This window comes from Geotrypetes seraphini, chromosome 6, assembly GCF_902459505.1.
Source record: "Geotrypetes seraphini chromosome 6, aGeoSer1.1, whole genome shotgun sequence".
Lineage (NCBI taxonomy): Eukaryota > Metazoa > Chordata > Amphibia > Gymnophiona > Dermophiidae > Geotrypetes > Geotrypetes seraphini.
This window is the reverse complement of record NC_047089.1, coordinates 3147172-3162211: the sequence shown is the minus strand read 5'-3', so window position 1 is coordinate 3162211 and position 15040 is coordinate 3147172. Positions and strand designations below refer to the sequence as shown.

The 15040-nt window shown below is 47.2% G+C and overlaps 1 protein-coding gene across 8 annotated transcripts in view; it reads right to left on the bottom strand.

Annotated features, from left to right (window-relative positions):
- The window catches only part of LOC117362615 (zinc finger protein 585B-like), a 70633-nt gene that overhangs the window by 15307 nt on the left and 40286 nt on the right, over positions 1–15040 (bottom strand). For 7 of the 8 annotated variants that reach the window (XM_033949242.1, XM_033949246.1, XM_033949248.1 and 4 more), the window contains 4 exons: positions 13209–13750; positions 12023–12580; positions 6330–6456; positions 346–908 (listed from right to left, as the gene is read on the bottom strand). In XM_033949242.1, coding sequence (XP_033805133.1) covers positions 346–908; positions 6330–6456; positions 12023–12580; positions 13209–13750 — 1790 coding nt within the window. The remainder of the gene's footprint in view (positions 1–345; positions 909–6329; positions 6457–12022; positions 12581–13208; positions 13751–15040) is intronic. The other variant, XM_033949249.1, reaches the window with a different exon arrangement.

Here is a 15040-nt window from a genome sequence, read left to right as displayed (position 1 = left end):
CCTCCCATTCCAATTTCAGCAGGAGACGGGGAAGGAGCTGGGGGTTACAGCAACTGTGGCTGCATTTCTCTCCCTCCCTCCCCCTAATCTAAGTAGAACAGGATCAGTTTTTTGTTATTCTTTGAGGCAACAAATCTGTTTTTTTCCAGATAACTAAAAGTATACAACTTATCTACAAATTCAAACCACTTATGTAAAGAATCCCAGGCAGATTCATTGTGGGTATCTTGAGAGACAGTTTAGTTTGTAGCCCTCAAAGGTTCAGGGTTTCTGGCCTGCTCATGGTGCTTTCAGCTGTCCAGCAGGGCCAGAGCTGCCTTTATGTCTACTGTCCCTACATGTTACCTCCCCAACGTGAATCCGCTGATGCTTAGCGAGCTCAGACCTCCACCTGAAGCTTTTCCCACACTGGTTACAAGGAAAGGGTCTCTCCCCAGTATGAGTCTTCACATGTGTGGTGAGATGTTGGCGCTGGATGAACTTTTTGCCACATGTCGCACACTGATAGGGTCTCTCCCCTGTGTGGATCCGCTCGTGGATGATGAGGGAGGTGTGCCGCCGGAAGCCCTTGCCGCAGCCCTTACAGATATAGGGCCGATCTCCCCTGTGGCTCCTCTGATGCTTGACAAGGTCCGAGCTCCGCCAGAAAGTTTTCTCACATTCAGTACACGGATAGAGTCTCTCTTGTGGCAGCTGCTGCTGCTTTTTCTCATCTGGTACCTGCGGACTCCCTCCATTCTGGGGCGTCTTATCCTTACTGTCCCCCTGTCCATACAATGCAGGGTTTCCCTGCTGAGGCCCTTCTGAAATGTCTGCTTTTCCCGATGTTGTCCCATGTGTCCCCAACTCGGCAGAATACTTATCCCCAGGTTTCGTGTTCAGCGTTTGGGAATCAGGTCCTTTGTTTGCTGGGTTAGACAAGAAAGAATCCATCAAGTACCTATTCTCTGTATTGCTGTGGGTTTGTTTTTTTTTTCTTCATTTCATTTTATTGAAACATTTACATTTAAACACAAAAGAGGAATAAGAAAGAGGGGAAAGAAGAAATTATGTTCCACCAGTCCAGAACCTGTGGGTTATGTCTATCGACCAGTGAATGAAGAGAGAAAATCAAAGTAGTTTTCTGTAATTCACCCCTTAAGGTCAATCTGCAAACTCAGACAATTCAGCAATTGAAATGGCAAAGCAGTATCAAATGGTGTATTCATCTAGTCCCCTTACCAACAGAGCATGGCTACACTATACTGACGCAGAGTTCTTCAACTGGGTCAGGAGCTCAAAATCTGATAAGTCAGCGAAGTGCAAGAGAGAAGCACTGAAAACTGAGATATAATAGAGCTAGTTAGAACGGTTCAGGTTTATTAACTTGATTGTTTGCCCGGGGATATTAGATCCATGTAGGTGGGCACAATAAACAGTCAAAGTTGAAAGGAACTAAATTCCATAATAGGGGGAGCTTTTGGACTGATTGCACTAGCTGACCCAGGCTGCTGTGCTTTGTCTCGGCTATCTGGAGCAGAGGCAGTGATCAGGACCACCCAACTGGGGCGGAGGTGGCAGCTGCCAAGGGAGAAGGAAGACTAGAGATAGCAGGAGACAAGATCCCAGAAACTCATCTGGAAATCGTCCACCTCTGAGTCTTCCCTGAAGTGAAAGCAGCAGTGCTGTTCATTCTTCTCCTCTGCAACTAAGGCTAGATGCACTGCGTGGCTCCGCTCTGTTCTGGTTTTTGGACAATTCTAAAAGAGCTATTAATGCACAAAAAATTTTGCATGCAAATGATTCACGTGGAGGTTCGTTATAATCCCTGTCTCTCCAGGGAGGACCTTCATCAGCGGGGGAGACAGAGATTGTGTGCCCATTAAAAAAACAAAGTTATGGGTAAGACCAGTCGCTTTTTTTGATCACTAAAAGCCATCACTTTTTTTCTGCATCACCAAGTGATGTTAGTGCATCAATCGCTCATTTACTTTGCTTTTAATATTAAATAGCTATTTTGCATGGCTGGATCAGAAAATAGGTGATCGAGGGGTAAAACACGCAGTGAGCCATTTTGTGCATCAGGGCGGCAAATGCGATCGTCGCTAAAGCAGTCAAAACTGGTTTAGCAACGATCGTTGACTTTTGTGCATCTAGATATAGGAGCAGTTGAGTTCTTGTTAACTTTATGTAGCTTTGTTTCTAAAGTGATGTCAACTAACACCTCCTTGAAGATTCACGCTGTACTTGGTCTGCCCTTTCAACTTTTCTCTTTAATCAGTCATTATTGTTTAACTGACAGGCTGAACAATTAGGTACTTAAGGATGACAAGGGGACCAGATTTCCCTCGGGCCCCATTCATTAACGTCTCCTGCAATCCGCTTCGAATCCGTGCATGCAAATGAGGAGAAACACACGCAAAGTAGGCAGGGACACGATTCACAACACAAAATTCTCAATCCAACTGAAGTAGCGACTGCAGGAAGCCCGACTCTGGAAGCCCTGCTCGCCGCTCTCTCCTGCCCTTCCCCGCCCTGCGAGCCTGTGGTTTTAACACACGGGTTTAAAGCGGGTTAAAACCGATCGCCCCCATCTGCATATTTTAGCTTCCAGAATTTGTCGGACCTGCCCGGATCGGGCAGGTTGATGAATCTAGCCTAAGGTTCACTAAGGGTTAGGGGCTAGATTCACTAAGCCCACCAATCATGTCCCGACCACTTAGTGACCCCGACTCAATTCACTATCCTTCCTCCTGAACAAATCCGCACATGCTGCAATCAAAATGGTAAAAAAGCATGCTTATTTTAATTTACACCCTTCCCCCCTTTTAGGAAGCTGTGTTAGGGTGGGTTTTTTTAAATCACCCTTTGAATTCTATAAGCATCAGAACTTTTATCACCACGGCCTGCAATAAGGACATCAGGACATTGGAAAGGTGATAGTGGGGAGCCCTGTGAGACCTCCCAAAAATTGCCCCATATCTTAACTCTGTAGGATCTAGTTGTAAGAAAATCTTCACACCAGTTAAATAGAGTACCAACTATTTCAAGATATGTAATAACAAATCTATGATCCACCAAGTCAAAAATGCTTGGGAGATTAAATTGCATGATGTGTGTAGATTTTCCTACAACCATCAGCAATTTCACCTCAGTCAACAATGAACTCAAACACCATTTCTGTTTACTAAAATTGGCCCAGAGATCAGACTGGACTGTATGTAACGTATTAAACAGACCTAGAGAATCTGTTAATTGTATTAAAAACAACAGACTGAAGGTCCATCAAGCCCAGTCTCCTGTTTCCAACAGTGGCCAACCCAGGTCCCAAGTACTTGGCAGAAACCCAAAGAGTAGCAACATTCCAGAATTGAGGTTGTGATGTCATAATGCCTCACTCCACCAATGCCCAAGAGCCAACCTTAGCAGTGATGTCACAATGGCTCGATTGTTCTATACTTGGTTCACATAAGAACATAAGAGCTGCCATACTGGAACAGACTGAAGGTCCATCAAGCCCAGTATCCTGTTTCCAATGGTGGCCAACACAAGTCCCAAGTACCTGGCAGAAGCCCAAAGAGTAGCAATATTCCAGAGCTGAGATTGTGATGTCATAATGCCCAAGAGCCAACGTCATCAATGATGTCACAATGGCTTCATTGTCCTAAACTTGGCTCACATAAGAATTGCGATACTGGGACAGACCAAAGGTCCATCAAGCCCTGTATCCTGTTTCCAATGGTGGCCAACACAAGTCCCAAGTACCTAGCTAGATCCGAAGAAGAAAAACAGGCAACCAAGCCTTCCATAAGTTCAACAAGAAATGGAATCAATGTTATTGTTTGTATTTTTAATTATTGATGTAAGAATTATTTCTCCAAGGCAAGACAAAAGAATTTCATAGGCAATCTATAATTATGGATTTAAAGTTTATTGGTGTTTCTTTGAAATTTCCTAACTATCATATTCATTTCTAACCACAGAAAAGTATTACACTCGCTCCAAATTCTATCTGCTGGTATAGCACCATTTTCTATATCCTGTAATTGGACTCTAAGTTCTTCAGCAATTGTAGAGAGCTTTTCTCTGCTTCTCACTGGTTGAAAGCCCCCATTGAGAAACACCCCCAACTGGAGGGAGGAAGGAAGGTGAGAAGAGAGCTCAGAGACCTCTGAGCTATACCCATATCTTTCTTATAGGTCTACTGAAAGGTGCCCAGGCTGTAAACGGTGCCTCAGCTTCCAACAGCTCAAGAGCTGCACTGTTAAGCCACCATCCATCTACTAGAGGCAGAGAAAGACGGAGTGTTTTGAGTTTGCACAGTACCCTTAAGGGGTGAATCACACAGAACTACTTTGCTTCTCTGTCTCCATCCACTGGTCGACAGACATAAACCACAGGTCCTGGACTGGTCTGGAGTGGACGCCAAGAAAAAAAGAAATTAAGGTATAATCACAACAAAAGAAATATTTACTAATCTCTGATATCCCCTAGCTTATATCATTAGAGAATAAAGAGACAAACACAAGAAAAAATCTTTCATAAGAAAAGCAAACTTAAAAGCCCAACCTAAACCCCCTTCCACAGCATAATCAAAATCCCTTTTCCTTCAAAGTTATAAACGTTTGCAAAGGTTACTTGTGTCAAACCAAATACATATGTCATCATCCCGCTGGAGCTTGCAGTAGCCTGCCCTACCCGTAATACAAATTAAGACATGCAAGTTAGTGAACCGGGCCCAGATTAGCCCTCTTGAGACACACTCCTCACACTGAACTGTAGCTACTCTATGAGTCACAGTTTACAAGTTTATTTAAAAAAATTTTAAACCGCTTAATCAAATTTCTAAGCGGTGTACAATATAAAATTGACATAAAAACATTAAAAATCAGGGGTACTAGATAAACCCAAAACATCTTAATAAAACACATAATGAGACAAATGGACTTACTTCAAATAATAGGGGAGAAAGGGAAGAACTACAATTGTAAAAGAGAAAGTGAAACAAAAAAGGAAAACACAATAGGTTAGGGTAAAAAGCGATAAAATTTGTTCTACCTCCCCTTTTCAAGCATTCAGTTTACAATACCTACAGAAGAACACATTCTAAGATTTGCATTCAAGTTTCTCTCTGCAGGGAGTGAGGAAAACAGTGGAACTGGTGACCTGAGCAGATATATTCTAGAGATCACTGGACAGTGAAACGTCCCCCTCAATCCTCAGCAGGAACAAGAGTGGCGATTGCAGCGCCCCTTCCCCCAACTCCATTTCTGGAGGATTTGTGCTGTTAAGTCCAAAGATAACTGCACAGATCAGTTTGTCCTTTCGACCTCTGTTCACTCCAGGTAGAAACTCAGGACCAAGGAGTATTAACACAAGTTATGTGTGTAGTAGTCAGGTCCTACAGAAAATAACGGGGCTTGCATTCAATAATGTGCACCATAAGCCCTCTGGGGCAGGGACCTACCCCCTTTGATCTGAATTTGGAAAAATTCTAAATCCAAATTTAGGATAACATACAGATTCTTGGGTACTGGTATAGCAGTCTGTGATACCAACTGATCCAAATTCACAGCGGTCTGGGATTTAATCAGGCAGACTTTCAACCTTTGCATATAGAGCCCTCATTTCCAACTCCCCTCTCCAAAAACTTATAAAAGTGTCCCACCTTTGGTATTTCTCCAATGAACACTGTGTCGTGTGATGTGCCCAGCTTTTATCCGGCATCTCCCAGCCCTTTAACTCTTGCCTTTATTTCTACAATCTCCAATTAACTGGCCAATTCTTACTATGATGGAGAGGAAGTAGACCTGTGGAACTGAGGAGAGGCGAGCAGATCAGAGGCAGGAACAACAGAAGAGGGGCTGCATTAGTGAGTCGAACTCCAGGAGTATCCAATCTCCTCCTTTCTCCTACTAGCAATCCTTTTGTTCTGGAGCCTGGAAAGGGCCATGCTGTTCCACTAGAAATTAAGTCCTAGTGCAATGTCTGTTCTATTAACAACACACCAGCACTTCAGGTTCCAGCATTCACCCATCACAGATAATCTGGGTTTCCCATGGGACGTCCTATCTGATATTTAAAGATAAACTCCCTGCAGATGCAAAGCATGAGAGTTACAGAGCACAAAGATGTCCAAATGAAATCCCAGTGCCATCGCAGTTGGCCTGTTCCAGTCCTGCCCCCACTCCCACCTCTTTCCCCCACAGGGAGATGGCAATTATTAAACATAAGGTCCCTCTAATTTGCCCATCCAAACCAACTGTCCATTCTTTTCACAGCTACTTGTCCCCATCTCCATCACCTCCACTGCTGAGCCACTAACAAATGGTATGAAAGGAAATCATTACCCAGTGACATCAGAGTCTCCGAGGTCTCCTTCAGGATGTTGCTGTACAGCTCCTTACGCCAATCCTCCAGATCCATTCGCTCCTCCTTCAGGACAGTGACTTCACGCTCCAGGATAGGTGCTGGTGCCTGAAACACAAAGCCATCCATACTCATCATCTACCGTCCCAAGTAAACCTCACTCACTCAGGGTTAGTGGAGCTGGGACCAACTCTCAGTCTCACCGGGAGAGCAGTCCAGATCTAAGAACTATCAAACCTGGTTAGATCAAATGTTCCTCGAACCCAATCTCTTGTTCCTGGCCACACCAGCTCCCAGTGTATACAGTATTTGTTAATAAATAACATAAGAATTGCCACTGCTGTGTCAGACCAGTGGTCCATCGTGCCATAGTCCGCTCACGCGGCGGCCCTTGGTCAAAGACCAACGCCCTAACTGAGACTAGCCCTACCAGCGTACGCTCTTGTTCACCAGGAACTTGGCTAACTTTGTCTTGAATCCCTGGAGGGTGTATTCCGGAAGAGCGTTCCAGTTTTCCACCACTCTCTGGGTGAAGAAGAACTTCCTTACATTTGTACGGAATCTATCCCCTTTCAACTTTAGAGATTGTCCTCTCGTTCTCCCTACCTTGGAGAGGGTGAACAACCTGTCCTTATCTACTAAGTCCTTATTTATCTCCTGGTTCCATTTTGTGTGTCTGTGGATACTCCTCTTTTGTGTTGTGGAAACTTGCTCCTTTGCCTCTGACTGGTTGGGAGTCTCCTGAGATATTTTGGACCCAAGTGAACTGCCTAATTGTTCTGTTAAACTAGCCGCTTCATCTAGGTGTGATTAATCCTTTAAAGGACTCAGTTACGCTGAGTGGAGGATTAGCTGTGGTCTGAAAACCAAAGGAACTGGGTTGGATTCCCTCTGCAGCTCCTTTGGATTCTGGGCAAGTTTAAAAAAAAAAACCTCCATTGCCCCAGATACAAAATAAGTACCTGTGTGATATGTAAACCACTTTGCTTGTAACTACATAAAGGTGGTATATCACGCCCCATACCCCTCATGTGATAGCGACTCTCCCTGGGTAATTCTGCTTTAGTTTCCTTTAAACGGATTTCATTATCAGATGCTTTCTCATCACTGATTTTGCAATCCTCCTTCTCTGTTCCAGGCTGGGATACCCTTGCTTCTCATAAAAAGGATACTTTTGGGAGGCCTACGGAGCAGGAGGGATCGAGCACCCCTCCTGCTCCCAACTTTTAGGTACGGGCAGGGTCGGGCTGGACGTGGGCCCGGGGGGGGGCTGAGTGCCGTGCCAAGGGTGGGCCGGGCCAGTCGCAGAAGGGAGGGAGGCCTACGGAGCAGGAGGGGCTGAGCACCCCTCCTGCTACCAACTTTTAGGTACAGGCAGGGTCGGGCCGGGGTGGGGGGGAGGGGCTGAGTGCAGTGCCAGGGGTGGGCCATGCCGGTCGCAGGAGAGAGAGAGGCCTACGGAGCAGGAGGGATCGAGCACCCCTCCTGCTCCCAACTTTTAGGTACGGGCAGGGTCGGGCTGGACGTGGGCCCGGGGGGGGGCTGAGTGCCGTGCCAAGGGTGGGCCGGGCCAGTCGCAGAAGGGAGGGAGGCCTACGGAGCAGGAGGGGCTGAGCACCCCTCCTGCTACCAACTTTTAGGTACAGGCAAGGTCGGGCCGGGGTGGGGGGGAGGGGCTGAGTGCAGTGCCAGGGGTGGGCCATGCCGGTCACAGGAGAGAGAGAGGCCTACGGAGCAGGAGGGATTGAGCATCCCTCCTGCTCCCAACTTTTAATGGGGTGTTGGGTCGTGCCGGTCGGGAGACTTTTTTTTCATTTTTTTTAAATAAGCCTGAAATTTTGCAGCCTATTAAAAAAAAAGAAAAAAAAAAAAGCCGGCAGAAGCCCTTTCAGCAGTGACAGGAGGCTGCTTCTCTTGTCACTTGTGCCAAGGTCTGCGCATGCTCCAGGATCGCTCTCCAGCGGGTGGGGGACGTGCCAACGATCGTCCCCATTTGCATGCAGGCCTTTTGAGAATTTGTCGGCCTGCATGCAATTGGGAACGGATTGCTGACAGCCCAAAGTATTTCCATTCCCCTAATCCTTGCAGCTGCCCTTCTCAGTACCATTTCGAGCAGTATTGTGTACCTACGGGGTTCAACATACCACCAATTGGTATAATGGCATAACAACTTCTTTTTATGTAAAATGTTTATTATTTGCATTTATATACCGCTCTTCGCTACAACATCAGTGTGGTTTATAAAAATATTAGAAAAAGAAAGGAACGCCAATATTAAAAAGGACAGAAAAAATAACAAGTCTAACAGTTGCTGTAGGATCCAATTTCCCCCAAAAGCACAATTACTTATCATAACAGGTGTTATCCAGGGACAGTCGGCCGATATTCTCAAAGCAGATAAGACCTAGCCAATCAGAGCCTAATTAACCCATAAACTGAAAATCTATGGCTTTTACCTCTGTCCAGGCTATCCCAACCTGACTTTGCAACTACAGAACAGGTACAATACAGGCGGCAGCACAAGCTACACACACGAAAGCAGATGTTCCAGAGCCCTGATCTCCCTCTCTTTCCCTCCACATCTCCCGGCCTGCAGCTCCATTCATCCCTTCCCCTCCAATCTACCTGTATCCCTGGTATTACCACTACTATTTATTTCTATAGCACTACCAGATGCAAAAGAGTCTGTGACTTCTCACGGCAGCTCACAGTACTTCCTGTAGTACTACAAGCTGCAAAGGCAGAGCAAGAGGCAGGAGTGAGGTGGACTGACAGGGATGCAGTTGGGCCTGTGAAGGGGCAGGCTTACCTGGACAGCTGGGGGAGGCAGGACCTCGAGGGGGAGGAAAAGAGTCTGTCATCGGGGTGTTTTTTAGTTACAAAGAAGTCAGTCAGGGCCGCATAACTCCTATGCAGTCCAAGCTGAACATCAGTCAGACCACCCGGATTTAAGCAGGTGCCTGGACATGACCTAGCATCGAGTATCAGCGCACAATTTAGTTAGTGACCATCAATGTTTAAAAAATGCTGAATATCAGGGGAAATGTATCTGTAACATTCTAGATGCATTTCTCAGGTTGGATTCTCCTCACAGCAATGTTCAGAGAATTAAGTGGTTCATTAAAAAGTGTGACTAAGCTTGACATTTTCCACACAAATCCTAAAAGCAATTTTGAACCTCTCTCTTAGGGCATCCCCATCACTAACTAGGTCAATTTCACTGGATATCATCTCATTTCCTCTGGTCTGTTATTTATGGACAATGGAAAGTGATTTCGGATGTCCTTTCCCCCTCTCCCAATCCCTAAACTTGCATTGTTCCAAGGTGCACTTCTGCCTGTTAAATGTACTGGGAAATTCTCGTCAGTCAGTTCTCTTAGGCTTCCACGGCTGGCGTCATGATTGCTGCCACAGAGCCAGCAAGATCCGCACAACTGCTATAATCCCTTCAGTCAGGTCCGTGAGACAATTCTACATCTTTGCTGTACATTTTTGGGGTACCGGATTGCATTTCTTGGTACTTGGGAACGTTCTTTTTCCACATGTAATACAGATTAGTTACATGACCTGATTCTTTAGAGGATGCCGGTCTCAGCAAACACCTAAGCGGCGGCTGAGAATCGCCCACCAGCGTCCTATACAGCATCACGTCTGTCCTAATGGACAGACACCTAACCTGCCCGATTCTGTAACCTGCACCGATGTCATAGGTGCCAGTTAGAGAATCACGCTGCCACAGAGCTGATGGTGGCAAGGGAATCCCCCTGCCGCAATCAGCACAGCGGCTGCAGCAGGGAAACCCCACCCCCTGAAAATCCTCAGCAAGATGGATGCCCAATCCTTCTCGCTGACACACCCCATGAATACATAACCCCCCAAGCCCCCTGTTGGGGGGAGGGGGTGCCAGCAGGATGGATCGGGCATCTGTCCTGCCAGGGATTGTGTCGGGGGTGCCAGCAGGAAGGAGTGAGCATCTCTCCTGCCACAGACTGTTTTGGAGGGGGGGGGGGTTGGGTTTGGCAGAGGGAGAGAGTGGGCATCTCTCTTGCCACAGACTCTTTTGGGGGGGGGGGTTGGGGTTGTCAGAGGGAGAGAGTGGGCATCTCTCCTGCCACAGACTGTTTCGGGGGGGGGGGGGGGGTTTGGCAGAGGGAGAGAGTGGGCATCTCTCCTGCCACAGACTGTTTCGGGGGGGTGTTGGGGTTGGCAGAGGGAAAGAGTAGGCATCTCTCCTGCCACAGACCGTTTTGGGGGGGTATTGGGGGTTGGCAGAGGGAGAGAGTGGGCATCTCTCCTGCCACAGACTCTTTCGGGGGGGGGGGGGGAGTTGGGGTTGTCAGAGGGAGAGAGTGGGCATCTCTCCTGCCACAGACTGTTTCGGGGGGGGGGGGGGTTGGGGTTGGCAGAGGGAGAGAGTGGGCATCTGTCCTGCCACAGACTGTTTTGGGGGGGGTGTTGGGGTTGGCAGAGGGAGAGAGTGGGCATCTCATCTGCCACAGACTGTTTCAGGGGGGGGGGGGTATTGGGGTTGGCAGAGGGAGAGAGTGGGCATCTCTCCTGCCACAGACTGTTTCGGGGGGGGAGGGGGGTTGGGGTTGGCAGAGGGAGAGAGTGGGCATCTCTCCTGCCACAGACTGTTTCGGGGTGAGGGGGGTTGGGGTTGGCAGAGGGAGAGAGTGGGCATCTCTCCTGATACAGACTGTTTTCGGGTGGGTGTTGGGGTTGGCAGAGGGAGAGAGTGGGCATCTCTCCTGATACAGACTGTTTTCGGGTGGGTGTTGGGGTTGGCAGAGGGAGAGAGTGGGCATCTCTCCTGATACAGACTGTTTTCGGGTGGGTGTTGGGGTTGGCAGAGGGAGAGAGTGGGCATCTCTCCTGATACAGACTGTTTTCGGGTGGGTGTTGGGGTTGGCAGAGGGAGAGAGTGGGCATCTCTCCTTCCGCCCAACTTGCAGTGGGGATTGAGGTTCCCTGCTGCGACTGCTCAGCTGTTCGTGGCAGAGATTTCCTTGTCACGATAAGTTTAATGGCCACGTCTATTTGAAATGTAGGTCAGCATTTCAATGGCCTACATTTCAGGCGCCAATCATGGTCCTAGGCAGACGCCTAGGGCCGCTTAAGTTTGCCCAAGGCTGGGCATGGTTTAACCCGGAAGTGGCGAGCTTAAGCGTCCCTAGGCGCTTCCATGCGCCCCCGACAGACACCTAGAGTGTAGGCTGTCGTCCTCGTGTTTTTATTTTTTTAAGAAAACATGTATCCCGATTGGCTGGTTAGATAGCGGTAGGACTCCTACAATTTGCCCCTTACTGCGGAACCTTTTCTCTGTTGATATGAGACTGTAATACAAAATACTCTCACATCTACAGATAAAATGTTTAATGCAAGAAATTCAAAACATGGGGCCAAACTCTTCAAGGTTTTTTCACTCACACCTAGAATGTGAAAACCCGTTCCTGAATCAGGCCCATTGCACCGAATGAGAAAAACACAAGAGCACGACTGTTACAGAAGCAACAAAGTGTTCTGGAGAAACCAACACTGCCGAGAATTTCCAAGTGGGTCTTCATAAGTTGCCTGTAAATATTACATCTTATGAACTTCAGAAAGTGTTTCTTTTTACCGCTATACAATCTCTGTGTATCTCAAACAGAAAAACAACATCAGCAGAACTTACCTTCTCTGCGTGAACCCGCTGGTGTTTAGCGAGCTCTGACCTCCACCTGAAACCCTTCCCACAGTCTGAACACTGAAAGGGTCTCTCCCCTGTGTGCGTCTTCACGTGCGTGGTGAGGTGCTGGCGTTGGATGAAGTTTTTGCCACATGTGGCACACTGGTAGGGTCTCTCGCCCGTGTGGATTCTCTCGTGGATGATGAGGGAGGTGTGCCTCCGAAAGCTCTTCCCACAGTTGTTACAGATGTAAGACCTCTCGCCCACATGAGCCCTCAGGTGCGTCTTCAGGGTTCTCTTGCTGTTGAAGCACTTGCCACACTCCGCACAAGCATACTGTTTTTCTGGCCTGTGAGTTTGCGAGACCTTTGCTCGTTTCCCAATCCCTCTGCCACACCCGAGGGATTTGGTTTTCCCATCTCCTGCCGGGTTCCCCTGCTGTTGACTCCTGCGGGCACGGGCTTTGCTTCTGGTCTCAGGATTTTCTGTCGTTTGCTTCTGCCACTCTTCCCCATCCAGCTTTTCTTCCTTAAGGCCAGAGACTTCACCATCTGCTGGTGGTGGCTGAAACAAGAAAGCTTCCACACTCAGAATGTTTACAGCAGCTACAGCCCAAGAACTGCAGCAGAATAAGGGAAAAGGGATCACAGCCTTCCAGTCTCATAAGGATGGTCTTTTTCAGTTAGAAGCTTCCCTTTATTTAGTTTGAGGTTAAAATATTCCTCCATCATTATGAGCCTGGAAGGCTGCAATCACTGCATCTGGCACCCTCTCACCCCCTTCTGAAAACCTCCAAACTAAATTTAACCGATGGCCCAATCTTCCCCCTCCTCGTACCTCTCCCTAGAATTCAGCAGATATTTTGGCGAGTCTATCTTGCCTCAGTTTTAATGTGCCAGGGAGTGAGTGCTTATGCAGCATTAGAGCTGCATCAGAGAGCCTGAATTCTAACTTCTTGTTACAATCTGGGAAAAAGTGTCGCTTCCATATGACGGACTAATGAAGAGCAAGTCACTCCACTGTCAGAATCAAGGAGGGCTTCAGAGACCAATTATTACCTGCACACTGCGATACCTGCACTAGCCGACTCCTCTTCCCGTCTCTCGCCCATACCTTATTTCAGACTCTGCCTTCACTGAAGGCCGCTTGGATCTGACTCCTGTTGTATAGATTCAGAGTGCAGTGCTCCTACCTCCTCCACGTGAACCCGCTGGTGTTTAGCGAGCTCTGACCTCCACCTGAAGCCCTTCCCACAGTCTGGACACTGAAAGGGTCTCTCCCCTGTGTGCGTCTTCACGTGCGTGGTGAGGTGCTGGCGTTGGATGAAGTTTTTGCCACATGTGGCACACTGGTAGGGTCTCTCGCCCGTGTGGATTCTCTCGTGGATGATGAGGGAGGTGTGCCTCCGAAAGCTCTTTCCACAGTTGTTACAGATATAGGATCTCTCACCCACGTGAGCCCTCAGGTGTGTTTTCAGGGTTCTCTTGCTGTTGAAGCATTTGCCACACTCAGCACAGGCAAACTGTCTCTCTGGCCTCTGAGCTCGCTGCACCTTCACTCGCTTTCCCAAGCCTCTGCTGCCCCCGGGGGGTTTGGTTTTTGCATCTCCTTGCCGTTGCTCCTCAGCACATGACGACACAGCCTTTGAGTCTCCAGGGGATTTTATGTGAGGCTCTAGTACCTCAGATGCAGACTGTCCTGGATCCTTTTCCATCACATCACTGCTCAGCAGCCCTTTCATTGCAAGAGAAGAGAGATGAAGCAAGAGTTATTGCTAAAAATAGTTAAAAAAAAAAAACCAACAACAAAACTTTAAACACAAGCAAATCAAACAAAAACAACTAGATCTTAATGGCAGGACAAGTAAAGGAGAGGATGAGACAATGAGTGGAATCACAGCAGACAAGTAAAAATGAGAAGAATATACAGTCATGTGACACCCCATGAAATATTCGGTTCTCTCTTAAGAAATGTTCATATATCGATGTCAAATCTTTTTTTTATCTATCTCTGGAATAGAAAGTGATGAAATTGCAGGTAAACAACAAAAATGTTCCTTGAATTACTCATGAAACAAAAGACATCCACAACAATGTGTATTCTAACTGAGGAATAAATTAGGACACCCTAATAGCTAGTGTTACCCCCTTTGGCTGAAATAACTGCATCTACCAGATTGGCATCGGTCTGAGGAAAGTTTGGCCCACTCCTCAATGCAGAATTCTTTCAGCTGTGAGATGTTTGAGGGGTTTCTTGCATGTACAGCCCGTTTCATATCACCCCACAGCATCTCAATGGGATTAAGATCAGGGCTTTGACTCAGCCACTCCTGGACTCTCCATTTCTTACTTTCAGCCAGTCCTTGGTGGATTTACTGGTATGTTTTGGGTCATTGTCATGTTGCAGGATCCAGTTCGGCTTCAGCTTTAATTTTCTTACAGATGGTCTCGCATGTTCCTCAAGCACTCTCTGATACACAGTAGAATTCATGGTGGATTCTATGACGGTGAGCTGGCCAGATCCTCTGGTGTCCAAATAATTCAATTTTAGACTCATCTGTCCAAAGAACACTATTCCAGAAGTCCTGGTGTTTGTCTACGTTCTCCCTGGAAAACTTCAGTCTGGCCTTGATGTTTCTCTTAGAGAGCAAAGGTTTCCTCCTTGCACACCTCCCATGCAAGTTAAATTTGTGCAGTCTCTTTCTGATTGTAGAGGCATTCACTTTCACATCAACAGTAGGAAGAGCCTGCTGTAGGTCCCATGAAGGCATTTTAGGGTTTTTGGAGACTTCTTTTAGCATCTTGCGGTCTACTCTGGGGGTCAACTTGCTTGGACAGCCAAACCTGGGAATGTTGGCAGTTGTTTGGAAAGTCTTCCACTTGTACACTATTTTCTGGACCGTGGAATGGCTAATGTCAAATTCTTTCGATATCTTTTTAAATCCCTTATCAGACTTATAAGCTGCTACAATTTTCTTTCTGAAGGCCTCAGACAGCTCTTTTGATCTCACCATGGTGTTCACTT